The sequence below is a fragment of the Bidens hawaiensis genome, unplaced genomic scaffold (genome assembly GCF_021521415.1).
Source record: "Bidens hawaiensis isolate Kalapana, Puna unplaced genomic scaffold, B.hawaiensis_p1.1 tig00014729_1, whole genome shotgun sequence".
NCBI classification, from domain to species: domain Eukaryota; kingdom Viridiplantae; phylum Streptophyta; class Magnoliopsida; order Asterales; family Asteraceae; genus Bidens; species Bidens hawaiensis.
In genome coordinates this window covers 161838-184208 of record NW_027492294.1, presented here as the reverse complement: position 1 = coordinate 184208, position 22371 = coordinate 161838, and the positions used below count along the sequence as shown (strand labels likewise).

Genomic DNA, 22371 nt, shown 5'->3' with positions numbered 1-22371 from the left:
CCAAAAGGGAAACCCCTGTTAAATCCACACACACTTGTTTTCCTACTATCCATCCAAACACCAAAATGTCAGCCGGTCGAAGAGATGATAATTCTCCTATTTAAATTGTTCAAAAAAGTCAAATTAAAGGGATAATTCTCAAAATATCCATTTTTAGAGAGAAAAGTTTCAAAATAGCCCTTTTTTCTGAGAATTTTCTAGAATTTGAACTTGAGAAACACATTGGGAAAAATAATTATTATAAGGGAGCAAACCAAAGATTTAAAGAAAGGTAGGGAGTAGACCAAATTTGAGAAAATATTGAAGATAAAGTCCAAATTATTTTGAAATATTGAAGGAAAAGTTCAAATTGTTTCTAAACTTTTCTTCTCAAAATACAGTCTCCCAAGACTGTTTTATTATGTTTCCTATCTGGCCCGTATATATTTTCAAATTCTAGGAAAAAAAAAATTTTAAAATTCGTCTTGTGAGACGTATTTCGGAGGCATTTGTTCTTAGGAGACGAGATTCTTATGTTTCCTTCCTTGTGCGTCTAGATTGTATAATTCTTTATCTTCTTCATATATATATATCAAATCATCAAATCATCTTTTTAATATGAAAATAGCGACATCCAATAACTTATAACTTAATATATATATAAGGGTGGGATCTAGTGCAAACTACTTTTAAAGAAAAAACTTAAAAACTCTTAAAAACTACTAAAAAAACTATTTTTAACTTTCTTTAAATTTTTTTTTGAAGTTTCTTTTTTTTACCATTATTCTTATATGTTGTTATTGGTTCTAAAAAAAAAAAAACATTGTCGGTAACCTCGTCGGTGTAGTGCACATGTTTAGAGAGAAGGAGAAGATCAAGAGAAAACTCATCTTTAGAGAGAAAACTTAAAAACTCCTAAAAAATTATTTTTAGTTAAAAATAAAAAAATATTTTCAAATTTCTGTTTTTGCCATTATTCTTATATTTTCTTACCCTTTGCTTGAAAAAATAAAAAAAAATAAAAAAAAAACCCTGCTGTAATGCACATACGTATTACTGTGCAATACCGTTGTATTACACATGTGTATTACTATGTATTTTTAAGTTTAATAGTGTTTAATTGCATATATTCAATATTTTTGTATTGTATATGTGTAGTAGTGTTGTATTATATGACAAAAGAATAATAATAAAATAAAAGTCGATGTAGTGCACATGTGCGTTAATGTTGTATTATACATACGTACTAATATGTATTCGATGTGCGTATTAGTCTTATATTGCATACGTACAATAGTGTGAATCAAATATGTGCAATAGTGTTGTATTCTATGCAATACAAACACTTTTGCATGTATGCAACGTACACTATTACACATGTGCACTACACCGACGAGGTTACCGACAAGGTTTTGTTTTTGTTTTTTTTTTTGGAACCAATAACAACATATAAGAATAATGGAAAAAAAGAAACTTAAAAAAAAATTAAAAAAAAAGTTAAAAATAGTTTTTTAGGAGTTTTTAAGTTTTCTCTTTAAAAGGAGTTTTCACTAGATTCCACCCCTATTGTTAATAGTGTTATAGGCAGGAAATGTGTACCGTCAATTGGAGCCCAACATGTTACCGATATTTTAACACTTGTTGAACAAGTTTATATATGGGCTAGTGTTGAACATGTTTGATCACTTTCTGCGGCAACCTTTTGTACATGATTATGCTAATGGCAGGTTGCAGCTTCATTATAGTTGGTTGCGTTTTTATTCATTGCAGCCTACGTTTAGTTGACATAACAGCAGGGTTGGTAGCAGTTATTTATAAGAAAACAGCCAGCTGGTAGCTGCACACAGTTCCTATTTAAGACCCTATATTTCCCAAGATATATAAACACCAGGCGGTTACGCATTTAAGACCCTATTTCGCTCAAGATCAACAAACGATCCTGCGCGTTGCGCAGGGGAATTAACTAGTTATCATCATTTATACACAAACCGAGCCAAGTCACAAGCTAGCCACAAGCCGAACCAACCATGACTCGGGTTCAGCTCATTTAGGCTTTTATTACTAAATAATTAACATTATCTATAAAGACTAAAAACCAAATGTCGGTACCACAAATTGAGTTTCAGATTCTACCTGCTTCTTGCTTAATCAAATATTTCCAAGAGTAATAACAATTGTGAAAACTTGGTCTGTTTGATTTTGTGACTGACACTTGCCTTCTGGAGTTCTTGGTTGTGCAGACTCGACTTCAAGTTATAAAATATATACATTAACATAAACTATATACACATCAGGCTTGGGCTCGCTTAAGCTCTTTTATTTTACGAGCTTACTTCTAGGCTTGGGTTCGGACTCATTTATCAAACAAGCTCACACACATACTAGTATTTTAATCCCAAGTTAGTGCATAACTCAAGCAAAACCACACAAATCAGTTCATTTTAATCCCAAATCACCATCAAATCAAGCAAAACCACACAAATCAGTTCATTTTAATCCCAAGTTAGTGCATAACTCAAGAGTAATCAAACCCAACTAGTATTTTACCCGTCCGGTGGACGGGAATATAAACACGGGAATGTGAAATTTACATTAATCCAATAAAAATGAAAAAGTAAAAGGTAGGCGTGGATGTGAACATTGTGTAGGCATAGTTGTATTTTGACGTGATAGCTGGTATCTTTTGGGTTTGTTTCTTGCGCACTTCACTATGTAATCCGTTGTATGTGAATGAGTTGTGTGCTTTTGCCATACCCAACGTTAGACATCATAAAACGCGCATGATAAATGTATGTCTAATTACAGGGCCAGCTCCGAGAATTGGAAAAGAAAAATTGGGCCGAAAACGAAAAAAATTTTGGACCTTAAGTAAAAGAAGTTTTTTGTTGGGTTTAAACAATTTAATTTTTAAATGGACAGATATTCCGAACGTAATCGGACAGATGTTCCGAACGTACACGAACACCATTGAACGAACGCAACCTCTGCCGTGTTCGTGCGTTAAGCTTACCGAACAAAATTATTTTGTTCATGTCCGATTTGTATTTTAAACGGACGAACATAAACGAACTTCCCGCCGAATGGATGGCCAGAATACCTTAGAATATTTTGTTCATGTTCGATTCGCTTACAGCCCTATTTATCATCCTTCTTTTCAACCAACCCCTTTGCACAAAATACCTTAGAATATGTCTTGAAAATAATACCAGTATCTGCCGGTATTCTGCATGACATGCATTAATACATAAAATGCAAAAAATTAAGAAGATATATGCATTCTGTTTTTCCTTGCATCCGACATAAATTAATCAAGTCACTGTAAATTAAACATAATACTTCAAACAATTAAAAAGAAACATACTACATCAAATCCCAAAAGACATAGGTGAATTGTTCCTCTGCCCAAACATGTGGAAAAAATGCCAAAAAACATAGTACTTCAACTTCAGAAATAAAACATTTGTTACTAATCGTCGTATCGTTTCAGCATATTCAAACACCTCTTCCCCCAAAATCATCCAACTGACTGTTCTCTGGTACCCGGTACCTAAATGCCGAGAGGTAGATGATCCAATTTGTGCAACTATATTCCCAAAAATGACCACAGTCGTAGGCCTGTTGAATTCAGCTTCTTATGCATTATCAACAACCACCTAAATATTATGCACGGTTAATGTAATGAAAATCAAAATACATAAAAGCAAACAAAATAAAATAAAACAAAAGTTAAGGCATTTTGATGCTATAGTTGTGTTAGATGAAATAGGTGATCCCCATTCAAGCATTTTGATTTGGCTTTTTGGTCAACCTTGACCATCAAAAATCAACCTTTACCATAAAAAGACAACTTTGAAAAAAGAGTCACTTTTGACTAAAAATTCAATTTTGACAGTGTAATTGGTTTTGACCAACTTTAACCATAGTATGTGATAGGAATTTGATAAGGTCTAACGTGTTGTTGATCAAATACAAAGAAGGATAAATGAAGAACAATAAGAAAAACTTAATATAAATAGTAGGAACGATTACAAAAGATAAACCGGGGTTACGCCCTCTCTCCATACATCACGTAGGAGCCAAACATATCTAACAAACTCACGCCTATCTCATCATGCCTTATTCTCTCCTACTTATACTATCTCTCCTCTTAACAAACTCCTAGGCACTATTAGGAAAGACACTTTTGTCCCTTCTAGAATAAACATGTAACATATTAGTTTTAGGAATGCTATTATCTCTATCAGTATGTGTAATGATAAACTAATAATAGTATAGATTCACGGTGAAAACAAAACATGACAGGTTCTTACATGAGCCATATAAACTCCACTAGGATTCACATATCTAAAGTAATGACCCCAATCATTGATAATCTCATCATAACCTAAAACAGATATACAATAACACAAACTTAAGAAACTGGACCAACTAAACATGCCAGTAATTTCTTATTAAATTAATTTGACAACTAAATATTAATGTATCAATTAGCTCCATAATAAAAGTGATCGAAGGATAACCATTGGGGAAATAAGCCATTGCCGGATGCATGAAATTGGTAGGTTGTAGCTCACCATTTCCATTGTCTGCAAAAGGCTGCAGGGTAAACATTAACAATCAGCCACATTGATTAGTGATTTAAGAATATTTAAGACTTCAGTTTGAGAAGGTTACCTCTAAGACTTGCTTGAAGTCATCACTCAAGACATTTGTTTCTAAGCAGGTATCATGTTAAAGAATTCAGCAACTGGAATCTAAAAAGGTGTTCATTCACTGAAAAATTTCTACAATACGATTATATAAAAGAAAATGGAACCTAGAATAAAAAATTACAATCAGTCACACATTTATAAAGCATAAGAACCGCTGATTTAACACCTGAAGTATACAAATGCCACATGGCTGTTAATTACCATGATGCAGTTTCATATCATTAAACTTGAGTAATACCAAACAAACTCACTTTCTTTCTTCTTTGTTGATGCTTTAGCTTGATCACATTCTTCAGCTGCCTTCTTTTCCTCTGTCTCATCACTAAATAGATCAAGGTCATCAGCAGCTGCTTGAAATATTCATTCATGAGAATTATGTTAGTTTAGAGATACTAAAAAAAAACCTCTGTAACAGTACCTGAATTACAAAGCAAAACGGAAATAACAACTCATACACACCTTCAATGTTTCCGTAACGGGAGCAGCTTTTGCAGATGGGGCTTGGGCAGAAATTCCAATTCCAGTGGCTTTAACAGGAAAGCTACAATAATCTTTTCTGTTTCATCTAACATAAAAATACTATCTCATCACATAATTATACAACATCATAAAGTATCACACAATTACAAAATGTTATCTAATGATATAATAAGGGATTATTGTTCGTCCGTGTCAGTTATCTTCTCAAATATTTATTTAGCATTTTAATATACTATAATTTCCAACACATCACGCCCTGCTTGCGGTGCGCGCATATAATGTATATATGTGTGAACCCTCGGGTGGGCAAAAGTAAAAGTGCACTAATTTTGACGTTATTTTACTAATCTCGTGAAAATAACGTTAAAAGTGGCGGAAGGTTAATCAGGCATCATGTGGTGGCGTTGATAGCCGAAAGACAAGGGCACATGCACCAATCAGCCGGTGTCCCTGATGATTGAGTGCTATGTGCCTTATGTCCAAGGCTTGATGCAAAACTACTATCGAGCCGGGGGTCTCACCGGAAGCAGCCTCTCTATCCCTATGGGATAGAGGTAAGACTGTCTACATCTTATCCTCCTCAGACCCTACCATAGCATTGCTATTGGTGGGATATACTGAGTACGATGATGATGATGATGATGATGAATTTCCAATACATACATGAATTGAAAGTAACCCAATTAATTATAAAGTTAAAAATGACACATTTGTCCTCAATAACTTTTCAGCCCATAGCCAATATAGTTTCTAGGTTTTTCAAAGTCTTTCAACCGTGATTGGTAATGCTTACCCAGACCAAGAGGATCAAACCTGAAGTCTCCTGCAAGTAATTAAATATTAAAAAAAAAATTCAGATAATTATTTAGATAAACTAAAAAAGCATTTTAATTGAAGATTATATCAAAATAACACACATCAGAGTAAACGATATAGGAAGAGAGAAATTAATCACCTGTTTGTCTTTGATGAAGATTGAGCGCCATTGATGAAGCGAGGAAATCAATCTTGTCATATTCAATCTTGGATTTTGATCCAAGAGTCGGTTTCAAATTCCACTATATGATAACTATATATATAATTAGCATAATTAACTGAATCTGCCTACACACATACAAACCCGTTCATATAAAGCACAAATATGTTGGAAGTTTGGGCATAAGTGCGTGAATGAATGTCTCAAATATAAAGTGGTGAAAGCTTGTCCCACATCGGCGTGGAAAGAGTTCTTTATAAGATATAGCCTTACTACTTCATAAAATCTAAATCTTTATGATATGTTTCACCCCAAATCCTACCTGCGTGCCACAAGGGATATGGACTCGAATTTCTTTGAACTTGTGTGTGCAAGCATGCCCCGTGAACACGCGGGCAGTTTTTGAGACTATTAACTGATGCATTTTAAAAAATTGTTAGTCAATGATTATTATTTTCTGTTTAAACTGCTACACTAATGATATTCAGTAATGGTTTCTGTATTAGTTCAAGACACCAAAATACATCTCTCTCTTAACTCTCTGCTACAAAATTGTTTTGTTTTCATTTTCAGGCAAGTGATCAAGTCCGGCAGTATGCTGCTGCTGCTGCTTCGAACCGGCATAATCTGGGAAAATGCCGCGAATCTGTTTAAGAGAATTGTATCAAGCACAAGCCTGGTTCACCGTTATCGTTTCTTGTTTCATATTTTCATACATGATTACTAACAAATCAACCTACACACATACAAATCAGTTCATATTAATCAATTCATATTAAGCATAAATAAGTTCATACTAACCTTAAGTTTTAGAATTGGTGGCTTGCTGCATAAGTTCGCCAAGGAGGTGCAACAGTGGTGGTGCTCCTATGGATGACGAAGTATAGGTGTAAAGTTGAAGGACTTATTTAGGAGAGAATTGTTGTGTCCTGATATTGGATGGGCGATATGAAAGAATTCGACGGGTGTTTGATTTTTCAATTGAATTGCAGGATGACACACGCATATGATACACATTTTATCATGTATTTAGTTTTTGAATTTATGACATTAAAACAATGATATACAAAAATAAGTGTCATAAATCTTCTACATTTTAAAAAATATGGCTTTTTTTTGTTATGACACATACATTTGTGTGTCATAAATCATCATGTCATAGTGCGCATGTCTTTAAAGGTCTTTTTTCTACTAGTGGTAGAAATCATCATCATCATCATCGTACTCAGTATATCCCACCAATAGCAACGCTATGGTAGGGTCTGAGGAGGGTAAGATGTAGACAGCCTTACCTCTATCCCATAGGGATAGAGAGGCTGCTTCCGGTGAGACCCCCGGCTCGATAGTAGTTTTGCATTAAGCCTTGGACATAAGGCACATAGCACTCAATCATCGGGACACCGGCTGATTGGTGCATGTGCCCTTGTCTTTCGGCTATCAACGCCACCACATGATGCCTGATTAACCTTCCGCCACTTTTAACGTTATTTTCACGAGATTAGTAAAATAACGTCAAAATTAGTGCAATTTTACTTTTGCCCACCCGAGGGTTCACACATATATACATTATATGCGCGCACCGCAAGCAGGGCTCTACTAGTGGTAGAAATACCGATATTAAATATCCGTAATGACATAAAAAACTGGGTACTAATAATTGAAAAGTAGAAAATATAATGTACATAGATTGTCCCTCGAAAATTCCATCTATAGTTTCTTAATAATGATTACATGAATTTAGTATGCATTTTCTCTTATACACTTGGTTCTATTTGCTCAAATATATTTGTCATCCAACATAAATATATTATTGGTTTTATTTATATTATTAAATTTATTCTTTTATTCTTTTTGTTTTATTACTACCCCGTATAATAAATCAGTTCTTTTCATTTTATTTGTTTGTAATACACGGGTTCTCATAGTAAGTATAAGTATATATTTGACATGAAAAACATAAACCAGTAACATAAATATACATCTCTTAGACACTAATTAAGACAAAAAGTGGGCGAATAAGAGCACGACTGTCGGACTTTAATTATGGAATATTGTAAGAGGAGTAGTAGCTCATGGAGACGGATTGGTAAGTCGGAGGAGGCAGTGAAAGTTGTTGAATTAGAATTCTCAACCCATAGGGTTTTTAAAAAGAAAGCCCAAATTGACACATATGAATAGCTTTGGAAAACACAAAATAAGGGTGAACTCAGTTTGTCGTGGTCTTTTCAACTCTGAAATAACCGAGGAGCTTATGCAAAAGAAATGACACAATAATGTGGCTTCTAAGACGGTCCCATTAAGAGACTTTGGCACCATTGATCCGACCATAACTTAAATGGTTAGGTACTTAATCCATGGCCTGTCAAACTGCATGACGGGTAACATATGTATTGGCGATTCAGGACACACTTTACCGGGTGTATCATTTTATTCGTCAGTTTAAAGTAACTATTGTAGTTTTTTATATTACAAATATGTTTAGATTATCAGTGTTAAATTTATGTCCTCATGCGCAAATCACGTGAGTTAAATTTTTGTTAAGTTTAGACGATCGTCCAACCCATGAATCAAACATGAAACATGTGATTGATTTTGTAAACTACGAGTAATTTCTTATACTTGAGGAAGAAGTGTGATTTTTTTGCAAAGCACATGAATAGTTCATGTAATTCACTCTGTTATTAAATCTGCATTATGATATAACTAGTAGGAGTGCCTGCGCGTTGCGGCGGGACAACATAAATTTGATCCATTTAGGTGTCAACATTAGTTGCAAGGTGCCGGGGGGAGGGGGCCAAACGACCCTTTTGCCCAAACTACTGTTTTTAACCAAATTTCAAACCACACACCTTTCATAAATTCAACTATAACAGAGTGCGTTTGACAAATACTGGTTACCCCATATTTGGTTTTATGCGATTTCTTTTGTATATATTTATAGCGTTGAAGCGCACACTTCGTGACGGGGTCGTAGTATTCTCATTGATAATCCTTGTGTAGTTTAATTAATCTCCAAACTTCATTACGAGAGAAAACAAATGACATTTGATTTATAATTTTTATAATGTTAAGTTCAAGTCTTGTAAAAAGCAATAGCAATAGTGAGAGTATTGGTGCCTTTCAAAAAACTTAACAAATGAATTTTCTCTGTATAAATAGCTAGGGCCTTAAAAGTAACAGCTAAGGGTTATTTCAAAGCTTGCTCAGCTTTCGAATGGACGGTTCGTTTTAATACATCAGCATAAATTGAACATAACAACAAGATAACTTATACAAGTCTATAACATCTTATTTATGTTCATATTTAGTGAAAACATTAATCATGAATCATAATCTAAAAACTATTATACCAGGTTTTCCGAGCTCAATCTTCTCTTTCATGTGGTCCCATTCAAAGTGATACGTACATGTAACATATTGTTGCAAAGGTAGATGTGGAATTACCTAAATACCCTTAGCTTTAAAGAATCTCTTTGTTACCTGATTTGAGGATCTTCAAGACCTGTGTATGCAAACATTAAAAAGTATTAATCGTACGGTTAGCAAGATTCAATATAAGCAGCTCGGTTCGGTTTTGACCAGTTTAAAAACTGGTTTGGTTCGTGTTTGACCAGTGTCAGGTATAGGGTGAAGAACTGGTAACAACCCTTTCGGTTTAAGTTCTTTGGTTTTTAGTTTCAGTTTTTTTGGTTTCCTTTTGATCCAATTTTTTTGGTTGCTGGTTTTGTTTCAGGTCGGTTACAATTTGTTTAGTTTTTGGAGTTGGATTATTAGTCTTGGATTGGTGTCAATGTATTTGATTTTTAGCCTCGGTTTAGTATCATTTTTTAGTTTCGTTTTGCTTTGGTTCGATTTGATTTTATTCGACTTTTGGTTTCAGTTCAGTGTTGTTTAGGTTTGGTTTCTGTTTTGTGGTTGCTGGTTTTTTTTTTCAGCTCGATTTTGTCGTAGAGCGCATAGTAGTAATTTCGTAAGGTATTGTTGGACCTAAAATGCAGTTTGTTTGGTTTGCAGCCTGAGTATCATAAAATGACTTTCTTGAATTATTCGGCTATGGACACGAGATTACAGAATATTCGCATGTCGGATCCAGGTATTTCATAATACACCATCATTAATTCAATGTTTGCCAAATATGACTTTTGTAGGAATAAGGTTATTCCAATGTTTTTTTAGTAAATTATTTTATGTTACTCCAACTGATAGGTGCTCAAGTGATGCAGCAACTGAAAGACCTAGAGCAACATGTTCTTATTCATGTGACATCCGATAATATTCAACAAATGACGCCGCAGAGCATGCACACTAACATTGGTTCAACTGAAATGCAACAACCCCCTATGACAAATGTTGCTGGTCAAAATTTAAAGAGGCAGAACATTCATAACATGTCTAGTATCGTTTCAATGTATTTGATTTTTAGTCCCGGTTTAGTATCGTTTTTTTTAGTTTTGTTTTGCTTTTGTTCGACTTTTTGTTTCGGTTCAGTGTTGCTTAGGTTTGGTTTCTGTTTTTTGTTTTCGGTCTCGATTATATTTTGTTTTTTGGTTTGGTATCGGTTTGAGTTTATTCAGTGTGTGGCTTCAGTTGGTTTAGGTTTCGTTTAGTTTTCAGTTTTTTGGTTTCGAGGCCAAACCGCTTCAGGTTGAAACCAGGCCGTGGTTAAACTAAATAAGCCCTCCTTTAGTGATCGTACAAGAACAATTAAAACCATCCTTTTATATGATCAAGACAAAACTTACAGAATTTAAAGAGTAAAGAAGCCATCTAGATCAGTGTCAATGATTCAATGAAACTCAGATTCCTGCAATTTTAAGCCTTTTGATTTATGGTTCTTAGATTCAAGAAATAAATCAAAACCAATCTAACCTAAATCACACGAAATCAAAACAAACATAATATTCGTCCGATCAGAGAATAAAAAAATCCAACAAATTTAACCTAAATTTGTAATGTCATGTGCCATAGCGTTCTTTTCATTTCACTCTTTATCCTTGCATCTTCTCTTAGAATTGAAGCATGTATACCATTGTGAGAGAACTTGAATTTGAGAATTGAGATTATGAGGTGAATTAATCCATCTATCCAATGTTTTTAAAACCGGACCGGCCGACCGCAAAACCGGACCCGTTCAACCAGTTTATTATGAAATTTTCATATATTTTTTCATTTAACATTTTTTTCATAATTTTTGAGTTCGACCGGTCCGACCGGTTTAACCGGTTGAACCGGTAACCCGACAGGTTCAGTGTCCGATCCGGTTATGAAACATTGCATCTATTTCTCTTTGTTTTCATAATTTTTTTGTCTTTTCATCTTTACATATACATTAATGGAGACCTAAAATTAAAGCAAACCCACAATCCCATCAGGTTAACTTTCTCTTCATAAATCACTTCAGTTACTTCTTCTTCATGAAGATTCCACTTATGAGTACAAATGTGTACCGGAAGGGCGAGTCAATGAGCATGATGTGATTTGAGACCGGATTCCATTATGAGAAAATTAACCTGACGGGATTGCATGTTTGCTTGCATATCAATGAATGTCTAAAAGTAAAGCAAACCCACAATCCCGTCGGGTTAACTTTCTCTTCATAAATCACTTCAGTTACTTCTTCTTCTTGAAGATTCCACTTATGAGTACAAATGTGTACCGGAAGGGCGAGTCAATGAGCATGACGTGATTTGAGATCGGATTCCATTATGAGAAAATTAACCTAACGGGATTGCATGGTTGCTTTAACTTGCATATCAATGAATGTCTACATAAAGATGAAACACTAGAAAATTTCTTTTGATGTTTTTAAAAGGCTGTCTTGTGGCCTTATTTAAAGTGTTAATGTTTCACTTATTAGTGCTATGTGTTATAATTAAAAAGCAATTGTCATATAAGTTTGAAACATTTATCTTCTAACATCTCTAATTTTAGTTACAAACTTTGGTTTATTAGATTTTTGGCACAAATGTTTCACATATATATTTTGGCCTCTTAACTTTAGTTTCACATATGTTAGATTTTTGGCACAAATGTTTCACATATATATTTTGGCCTCTTAACTTTAGTTTCACATATGTAAAAGTTCCTTACTTTTAGCCAAATAACCTAAGTAATGAAACTTTTGTTTGCCAACTTAAACATGTTAGCTTGCATCTTTACTTTTTGGCTCTTCAACTTTAGTAATAAACTTTTGTCACAAAACTTTTATCATAAAAAATAGAACCAATACCGCCCAACTTTCCGTTGCAACGCAACGCGGCCTCCGAATATGTAATGCATTTAACCCGCTCCGTCGCAACGCACACGAACATGAACACTTTGACAAATACTTGTGTTCGTGTTCGTTTATTAAAAAATGAGCATGTCCATGTTCGTTTGTGTGCGTTCATTAAAAATCTAAACGAACAGTTTACGAACATAAATGAACACAACTAAACAAACATGAACGAACATAAACGAGCATTTAGTGAAAACAAACAAACAAATATAAAAAATTAAGTAGATGATTCATCCACAATTTCAACAAAAAATGAAGATAAATAAATAAACAAACAAACGTTCGCGAACATAAATAAACACAAACTTTTTGTTAATCTTCATTCGTTTAATAAATGAACAAACGTAATGAACTTCTCACCGAACGATTTATGAACAGCTAGCTGAACAGTCGGTTCATTTACATGCCTATATTTAATCTAAAAATCTCAGTGCATTCGTAACCAAACACAAATAAATATACCATTTTAGATAAGATTCATAAACTTCTTTATAACCTAAGTTATTTAATTAGTCATTGCTAAGGGACCAACAACTTACAGGTATGGGATATTTTTGTTAGGTGAGTATAACTTACATTAAGTTAGTGGCATAAAATGCATATATTAGGTCAATATACGAAAATGTAGACATTGCAAATGTAATACACCAATCGTTACTAAAAATGTAACGAAAAATATTTTACTCGTTGTCCGTTAACAATTTATACCATAATCAAATTTTGAGTTACTTGAGTTAACCAAATTAGGTTGAAATTCGAAACTGAATTAGAATTAGATTCCAAGAAACCGATTCGAATTTGAAAGTTGAACTCGGGTTGATTTGATTCGAACTAATTAAAAATAATAATAATAATAATAATATTCAATTTAAAAAGCCCATATTTTAATATACATATTAATTAAACAGTACATGTATATTGTTTTTCTTTAGCTATAACAATAATGTGCATTTTAGGAATACATAGGGTGTAAACGAGTTAAGCCGCTCATTTTATTTTTGAGGGCTCGAGCTTGGCTCGTTAGTTGTTTTTTTTAAGCTTGGGCTCGCTCACTTATTGTTCATTATTTTGATTAATATAAAATTTTAAATTATTTTTATATATTTTGAGAAAAACTTTAAACGAGCTTAAGCTCAAGCTTGTGCAGTACCTTAAATGAGTCAATCCTCGGCTCGAGCTTGACTGGGTAATGTAAAACTAATACAAAGAAGTCTAAAAGTGGTAAAACTAAAAAAATACACAGCAAGGCTTGTTAAGGCTCGACGAGCTTAAACGAGCTCGCTCGATAACTAAACGAGCTTTATTTGAGGCTCGGGTCAACTCGAGCTCTAAAAAAACTCGGCTCATTTCTAAAAAAACCGATCGTAACCTGGTCAAGAAACCGGTTTCAACCCGAACAGAAAAACCGATTTTGACTTTTGTTGATCAAACCGAACTGGTTTCAATCTAATCCGGTTTTGAGTTTAAACCGGTTTGTGCACCTCCACATGTCATGCAATAGACAAAAAAAAAATCAAGATATTTTTAGTAATCATGAAAGTATGGTTTAATTAATTTTGTTTTTTTGTATCTTAGCTTCCTAATCTATTTCTATTTGTAATAAACTAATAATAAGTAATAACCCAAATCTCCCAACATAAAAGGATCTCCTTTTATTTGTTTAGCAAACATAGGAACACCAAACCAGACACAGAATCACACAAACAAAACAAAAAAACAAAATTTGTGACAAAAGACAACAAAAGAGACATCACAAATCTTGAACCTTGTTTAAATGGTTACAAAGTTATGACCATTTAATCTTTTATGTTCATCATCATATCTATGTTATGCTGATATATCATGTTTTGTTTCATTGAATTCATGATCAAGTTATAAAATTTGAACCCGGGGTCATGAAGGCATGGGAAGCAACGATTCGAAAAACACAAGCTGCCAAGAAACAAGCCAGCAACATATTCGGGTCAGCCCACGTGGCGCATGTAGACGATGAAGAGACCGAGCATGACGAGATTCTTGCGCCAGCCGGTGAGGTCTACCATGCAGAAAGATACCTATCCAACGGTGACTACTACACGGGCCACTGGTGCGTCAATTTCCCACACGGGTTTGGTAAATATTGGTGGACCGACGGGTGCATATATGTCGGTGATTGGTTCAAAGGCAAGACCATGGGCCGGGGTACCTTTAGTTGGCCCACGGGGGCCAACTATGAAGGCGAGTTCAAAAGTGGTTATATGGATGGTGAGGGCACGTATACGGGCCCCACGGGCGACACGTATAAAGGTCAATGGGTTATGAATTTGAAACATGGGTATGGGGTTAAAGAATATACGAATGGTGACGTGTACGATGGTGATTGGTGTAGAGGGTTGCAAGAAGGTAATGGTGAGTATAAGTGGAAAGATGGGAGTTGTTATGTTGGTGAATGGGGGAATGGGGGAATGTGTGGGAAGGGTAAAATGGTCTTTTGTGATGGGGGGGTTTACGAGGGCGAATGGGATGAAGGGTTACCGAAAGGAAACGGGTCGTTTAAGTTTTCAGATGGGTGTGAATATACCGGTGTTTGGAGTAAAGATTCTAGCGAGCAAGATCTTGCATTTTCGTCATGTGGCGAGTGTGGTGGCGTTAAACATGTTCCGCAACAAGTTTATGAGGTTTATCTTAAAGATAGTGTGATTTCACCTCAAGATAAAGTTCCCATTATGCCCTCGCAAAAGAAACTAGCGGTGTGGAGATCATCGAAAGTAAGCGAGCCGACATCTGTTCGGCCTAGACGAATGTCGGTTGATGGGAGATTAGATGGGAATATTGATGATGAGTTTAGTAAAATGAAAATGTTGGATGATAATAATATTGATGATGGATCATTAGAAGAGAGTCCAATGAGGGTTCCACCAGTTGTTAAGAAACAAGGTGAAACAATATCAAAAGGGCATAAGAATTATGAACTTATGCTTAATTTGCAATTGGGTATCAGGTTATAGATCCAATTCCAAGTTTCAATATTTTTAATTTAGATTAACTTACACTTTTTTTTTCCTTTAGGTATATAGCAAATTTCAGGTTTCCGTCCTTGAAGTAAAGAAATAACAGAAATTGTCCTTTATGTTCAAATTTCGTGAGGGGTGCGGTTTTGGGCTAAAACCAAATCGAAAGCTAAAAATTCGGTTTTTGAATTTTTTGTGAAACTGTTCGGTTTTGGTTTTTTGGTTTTCGTTCTGGTTTCGGTTCGGTTTCGGTTTTTTCGGTGTTTGCCATTTGAGCTTAAAATTTTAGACTGAAAAAAAAAGTTGGCAAAAAATAATGAATTTAGATATAAATTATTTTGTTAATAATTGTTAACTAATAGACTATTATACATTTGACCAAAAATATTTGAGTTACATAAATTATTAAATTCTTATAAATTACTTAAAATAAAAAATAAAAAAATAAAATTTAGGAATTCGGTTCGGTTTTATCGGTTTTATTATATGCAAAACCAAAACTGAACCGTTAGTTTGGTTTTTACAAAAACATAAAACCAAACAGTCGGTTTTTGTTTCGGTTTGGTTTTCTCGGTTTTTTTGGTTTCTGATCGGTTTTTTAGGTTTCTTGCAAACCCCTATGTTTCATGCTTTCCACTAACGGACGTTAGATTTTTGGTCCATTCCGTTAAGGAAAAATCTAAACATCCGTTAGTGGAAATGATGAAATGTGTAAACAAGTTTGCACATAGAGGACAGTTTACGTTATTTTCTTAGTTTAAGGACGGAACCTTAAACTTGCTATATACCTAAAGAACGAAAAGTGTAATTTAATCTTTTCTTTTTTGAATTTTTGTATTAAAATTTAGTTCTTTGTAGGCATTCGGTAGGAAGACCGGGCCCGGTGCCATCTTTGGATTTAAAGCCTTCGGCTTTTAATCCGAAAGAAAAGGTTTGGACAAGATTCCCACCAGAGGGATCCAAATACACACCTCCACATCAATCTTGTGAATTTAGATGGAAAGATTACTGCCCCTTAGTTTTCAGGTAATACATTTTGACTAATGTTGGCCCGTTTACTTATTAATGGGTCTATATGGGTTATGTTTTATCTCAAACGGGCCAAACAAGTCTACCATGCTGAAAATCTGCCAAGGATTGATATTATTATTATATTAATATGGTTAATATAAAAAAATGACCAAAAATGTACTTTGTGACCAGCTTTCTTGTTATCGGGTCGACATAGATCTCAAACGGGCAAACGGGTCAAATGGATCAAGCATGTTGAAGTCAGTCAAAGTCTATTTTTAATAAATGCGACTTTCTAATTCGTATTAAAAGATTTAGATAATTTTGCGATAATATTGTTTATATACACATAATCGACACATTCTTTGTTTATATTAAAAATGGACAAGAATGTACATTTTGATCCGTTTTCTTGTTAGCGGGTTGACTTGGATCTCAAACGGGTAACCCGTTATTGGGTCAAACGAATGATGGATGAAACATGTTGGAATTCACACAAAGTCTATTTTAATGAATATAAAGATTTAGAATATGTGTAATCAGCATATTCTTTGTTTATATAAAAATGGACTAAAAATGTACATTCTGACCCGTTTTCCTATCAACGGGTCGACTTGGATCTAAAACAAGCAAATGGGTCGAATGGATCAAATATGTTGAAATTTACCCAAAGTTTGTTTTTAACAAATATAAACTGCTAATTTGTTCTATTCAAAGATTTAGTTTATTGTTGTATTTATCCTGTTTTTATACTCATAATCAACACATTCTTTACTTATAAACAAAAATGTACATTCTAACCGGTTTTCTTATTAACTTGTTGAAAAACAGGCAAATGGGTCGAATAGATCATACATGTGTCAATATCTTTTTGTAATCATAATTAATACTAGGGAAGAATGGGGTTAAGCGGGTTGTAAGCTGGTTAGTGGGTTGACCTGTTTTATTAAAATGGTTAAACAAGTCAACCTGAACACGACCTGTTTCTTAGACAGATTTAATATGTCAACTCTAATTAACACTCTTTATTGAAATACACATAAAAGTGTTACATGAAAATTATGACACATTTCAATTTTTATTTTATTTTGTAAAAACATATAAGGATTTGACAAACATGTAAAACACAGGACATTAAGGATGCTGTTCAACGTTGATGCAGCCGATTATATGCTATCAATATGTGGAAACGACGCCCTTCGTGAGCTATCGTCTCCTGGTAAAAGTGGAAGCTTTTTTTACTTAACACACGACGATCGTTACATGATAAAAACGATTAAAAAGACTGAAGTCAAAGTGAGATTCAAATGCTAATTATTTTTACTAATCTTTAGTTAAACTTTGTTTTATTTATTAATGGTTGATGGTTTCAGGCTATACTAAGGATGTTGTCTGCATATTACAACCATTTTCGGTCCTTTGAGCATACGTTACTCACAAAGTTTTACGGGCTACATTGTGTGAAGCTAACGGGTGCTGCACAAAAGAAGGTTGACCCGTTTACTTATGGGTGGGTTGACTTGGGTTGTGTTTTATCTGGGTGAAATTGGTCAAATGAAAATAGTTTAGCTGAAAAGGGAACAGCCGGTTTAAGCAACTTATGAAATGACCCGAGCCCGAGCTCGACTAGGCTGGTTTAAATCACTAGAGTTTGAGCTTGAGCTCGGCTTGTGAGTTGTCTTTCAAGCTCAAGCTTGGCTTGTTTATTATTTATTAATTAAATTGTATAATTTGTTTTTTATTTTTGCTGTATAAATTAATTATAACTTTTATAATAACGCAATACATATTATTTAGTTGTTTTTATAAATACATTATTATATATAATGATATTTGTTACATAAATATATATTTTAGATATTAAATAAAATTATATAAATAATATGCTCGTTTAAGCTCGGCCTGATTCAAACTCATTTACACCCATAGTTTTTTAAAAGGCAACAATTATTTTCAAGTGTTTGAATAACCTTCCATCCTATTTTAGAATGAGATAACATGTTCTAGCCTGAATATGTTTTGACCCGTTACACAACCCTGCCATCTTGACGTAGAGTTTTTAGCTATTTTCTATTAATGCATTTTTTTTAAATTTATTTTTAGGTACGATTTATTATTATGGGGAATCTTTTCTGTACGGATTACGCAATTCAAAGACGATTCGACTTAAAAGGGTCTTCCCTCGGCCGACTCACGGATAAGCCCGAATCAGAAATTCAACCCACCACCATACTTAAAGATCTTGATCTTAAATTCATGTTTAGATTGGACAAAAATTGGATCCAAGAATTTAGAAGGTAAAATTTGAAAGGCTATTATCATAATAGCAAGTGATTTGTTATCATGAATTCATGATATTAATTTCTTTTTGTCTATTTTATAAGGTTAGATATTTCCAACACAAGAAGAAAATAATTAGGTTTATCTAGGTTGACTTGTTTAATTAAACGAGTTGTATTAAGGATAGGGGTGTAAATGAGCTGAGCTACTCGCGAGTTACTCGAGATCGGCTCGTTAAAAAGCTCGATTGAGCCGAGCTTAATCGAGCCCGAACTCGAGCCTGAAAGTAAGCTCGTTTAATAAACAATCCCACGCCCTAGCTTCACTTATCGAGCTCGAGCCGGCTCACAGGCCGGAACGAGCCTGTCATTTATATAATTTTTTAAAATATATATTTAATTATTATTAATTAATATATATAATGTTATGAAAAAATAAATAAAAATAACTCAATTATATATATTATTTTATACATAAAATTATAACAGAAAAAAATATATAAAAAAAATTATAATTATATAAGAAATAGTTGATTTATAGTTAACGAGCCGAGCTCGGGCTCGGCTCGGCTCGTTGGCACCCCTAGTTATGGATGACCTCTTTAACCAGTTTAGTTAAACAGGTCGAGCCACTAACTCATTTTTTTACAACCTACCAACCTGATTAACACGCTTACAACTTGCTTCTTACCCGCCAACACGTGATACATAGGTTAAAAGAGTCGTGTCTGGGTTGATGTTTTTGACACAAATAAAAATATAGGTTGTGTTTAGGTTGAACAATTCAAGTCGTCAACGCGACAGATTAAAAATATATAGATTGTTACATACAACGATAATTTTTTATTTGGAAAAACATATTTTCCTGTGTAATTAACACTTATTTATAATGGGACTAAATATATATATTTTTTAATTTTCAGGCAAATAGATAGGGATTGTGATTTTCTTGAGCAGGAGAGAATAATGGATTACAGTCTCTTGGTTGGACTTTATTTTAAAGACACAAATGTTGGCGAATTAGGCACTTCAATTGGTAAATAAATTAATGGCTTGGTATAAATATGAATTAAAATATTCATTATTTACTATCTTTTTTGTTTGCAGATGATGGTGGGGCAGATATTCCTCCAGATCATGTTTCAGACCCTGGAGGGTATCATTTCCATTCTTATAATCAACTATGGGTTGGTCAAACGGGTTGGGTAATGGGTCAAAACGAGTTGAGGGTTAAAATGAGTTTAGGTTAAACGGGTCCAGGTCAAAATGGGTTTAGCTCAAAAAGTTAAGATCAAAACGAGTTGAGGATTGACGAGTCCAGGTCAAAACGGGCTAGGAAATGGTCCAAAGTGAGTTTAGGCCAAATTGGTCAAAAGTCAAAACCGGTTGGGTAATGGGTCAAAATGGGTTGAGGCCAAACGAGGTCAGGCCAAAGCAGGTTGAGGCTAAACGGGTCCAGGGCAAAGCAGGCTGGGCAATGGGTCAAAATGAGTTAAGGCCAATGGTTACAGGTCAAAATGGGTTTAGACCAGATGGGTCCAGGTCAAAACAGGTCAAGCAATGGGTCAATGGGTTTAGACCAAAACGGTTACATATCAAAATGGGTTTAGAGTTTAGACCAAATGAGTTGACGCCAAATGGGTCCAGGCCAAAATGGATTGAAGCCAAACAGGTCTATGTTAAAATTGGGTCCAGTCAAAATGGGTTGTGTAATGGGCCAAACTGAGTTGATACCAAGCGGGTCCGGATTAAAATGAGTTGTGGTGGGGTCAGGTAAAGATGAGATGAGAACAAAAAGGGTAAAACTGTAAAAATAAAATTTGTTGTTTACAAATGGGTCAAAACCGCCACCTCTTCATGTCACTAACTTTAATTGTATATGTTTTTATGTGAGATGCTATTTTTATACATCCTACAATTACAGGTCAAAACTGGGGATTAACATGCACGCACGAGTTGAAAGGATGGAAAGAAAAATAGAAACGGAATTACTTGGGGAGCCAACGAGCATATGTTATGATGTTGTACTGTTTTTTGGCATCATAGACATACTTCAAGATTATGATATCACCAAAAAACTCGAGCACGCTTACAAATCATTTCAATACGACCCTACGTCAATATCTGCAGTCGATCCTCGACAATATTCTAGACGGTTTCGTGATTTCATACTCAAAGTATTCATAGAAGACGCTTAGAGAAAGAAAATTGTGGTGATTATATGTTAAAAGAATGTAATTATTTCATTGTTACTATTTCATAATTGTACTAAGGTCCTGTTTTGTTTTGAAACTGTATTGATGTTTCTTGATCATAATTGTATGATGTTAGTTGGTGGATGCATGTGTTTTAGGGGTAAAAATTGTGTTGGGTTAGCGTTAAGTTACTGTATAAGTTGGTCACGTTAACTTGTTAAGCCTCATTGGAAGTGGGGTGTGATAGTATGGAATTCTCTTACGATTTTCTTTTCAAACGGGTAGTTCATACTTCATATGCCTAAAGTTGTAAAATATGTTATTCATGAGTATAGCATATATAAGTGCAATTAGTGTCTTCATATTTTATATACTAGCTACACATGACTAGGTGTATTCTTTAATTAAATTCATCGGCAATATATCAGTCGAGGATACATTGGAATGTGGTTATGGCTATACATATATTTCTATACATTTAAGATACAATTATTTTGCCAAACCATCAAAAAAAGTTTGATTAGTCTTGCAGATGTATAAAATTCTACACAACACACTCATGGATTTTGTGGTATCACACCCAAAGATTAAGCGATAATTTGTCACGTTAGGTTATAACACATATTTTCTAGAAATAACACATATATTATATATTTCATAAACTACTGTTGTTATTAATATACTATTAATAATATTATTTTCATAATTCTAAATAAGTTGTAATAATTTACAAAATAACAATTTTTTTTCCATATATGTCCACGTCAGCAAAAACTAACGGAGACTAACCCTATTAGTAAAAATCTCGTCAGAGGAAAATACGCAAAAAGTTGGGAGCTATGGTACATTTTTAAATTTGGGCTTGATGCTAGCGAATATGTCAAAATATGGATTATTGAAACATAATATCCCTTATTATTATTGTTATTATTTTCATAATTCTAAATTAGTTGTAATCAGTGTTGCAAAAATCCCGACTAGGAACCGATTAATTCCTGATTAATCGCTAGTCCCCACTTCACTGATTAATTTTGTGCTAGTCGGCTAATTAATCGGTCAACTGTCAAATCCGGCTGTTTCTAACAAAATTCCGACCAAAATTGGCGGTTTCCGGCGAGTCCGACCAAAATCAGCGGTTTCCGACGAGATTCCAGCAAAAACTAGCGGTTTCCAGCAAGATTCCAGCCAATTTCCGGCCAAAATATGTTTGTGTATGTATAAAACTAAAAATTACATATAAAAATGTTTGCGTGCATATACAAAACTGAAAACTATACATTAAAGTCTGATCCAATTACTCCCGATTAATCGCTAATCCACACCCCACTGCCCGACCACCTACTAACGACTAGTCCGTAATAATTCACAAAATCAAAAACTCCTTGAACTTTATGTATTATATTTCTTGTACAAGGACGCAATATGAAACTTCCGTTGATATATAAAATCCAAAACACAGAAAAATTAGGGTT

General features: G+C 34.1%; 1 protein-coding gene across 1 annotated transcript; it reads left to right on the top strand.

Annotated features, from left to right (window-relative positions):
• The first annotated feature begins 14301 nt into the window (after positions 1-14301).
• Positions 14302-20902, top strand: LOC143547515 (phosphatidylinositol 4-phosphate 5-kinase 4-like). Its single transcript, XM_077038917.1, has 8 exons — positions 14302-15404; positions 16273-16440; positions 17556-17721; positions 17799-17915; positions 18529-18722; positions 19628-19740; positions 19812-19860; positions 20629-20902. Exons 1-8 carry the CDS (start codon positions 14320-14322, stop codon positions 20900-20902), a joined length of 2166 nt encoding a protein of 721 aa, XP_076895032.1. The 5' UTR covers positions 14302-14319.
• The last annotated feature ends 1469 nt before the right edge of the window (positions 20903-22371 follow it).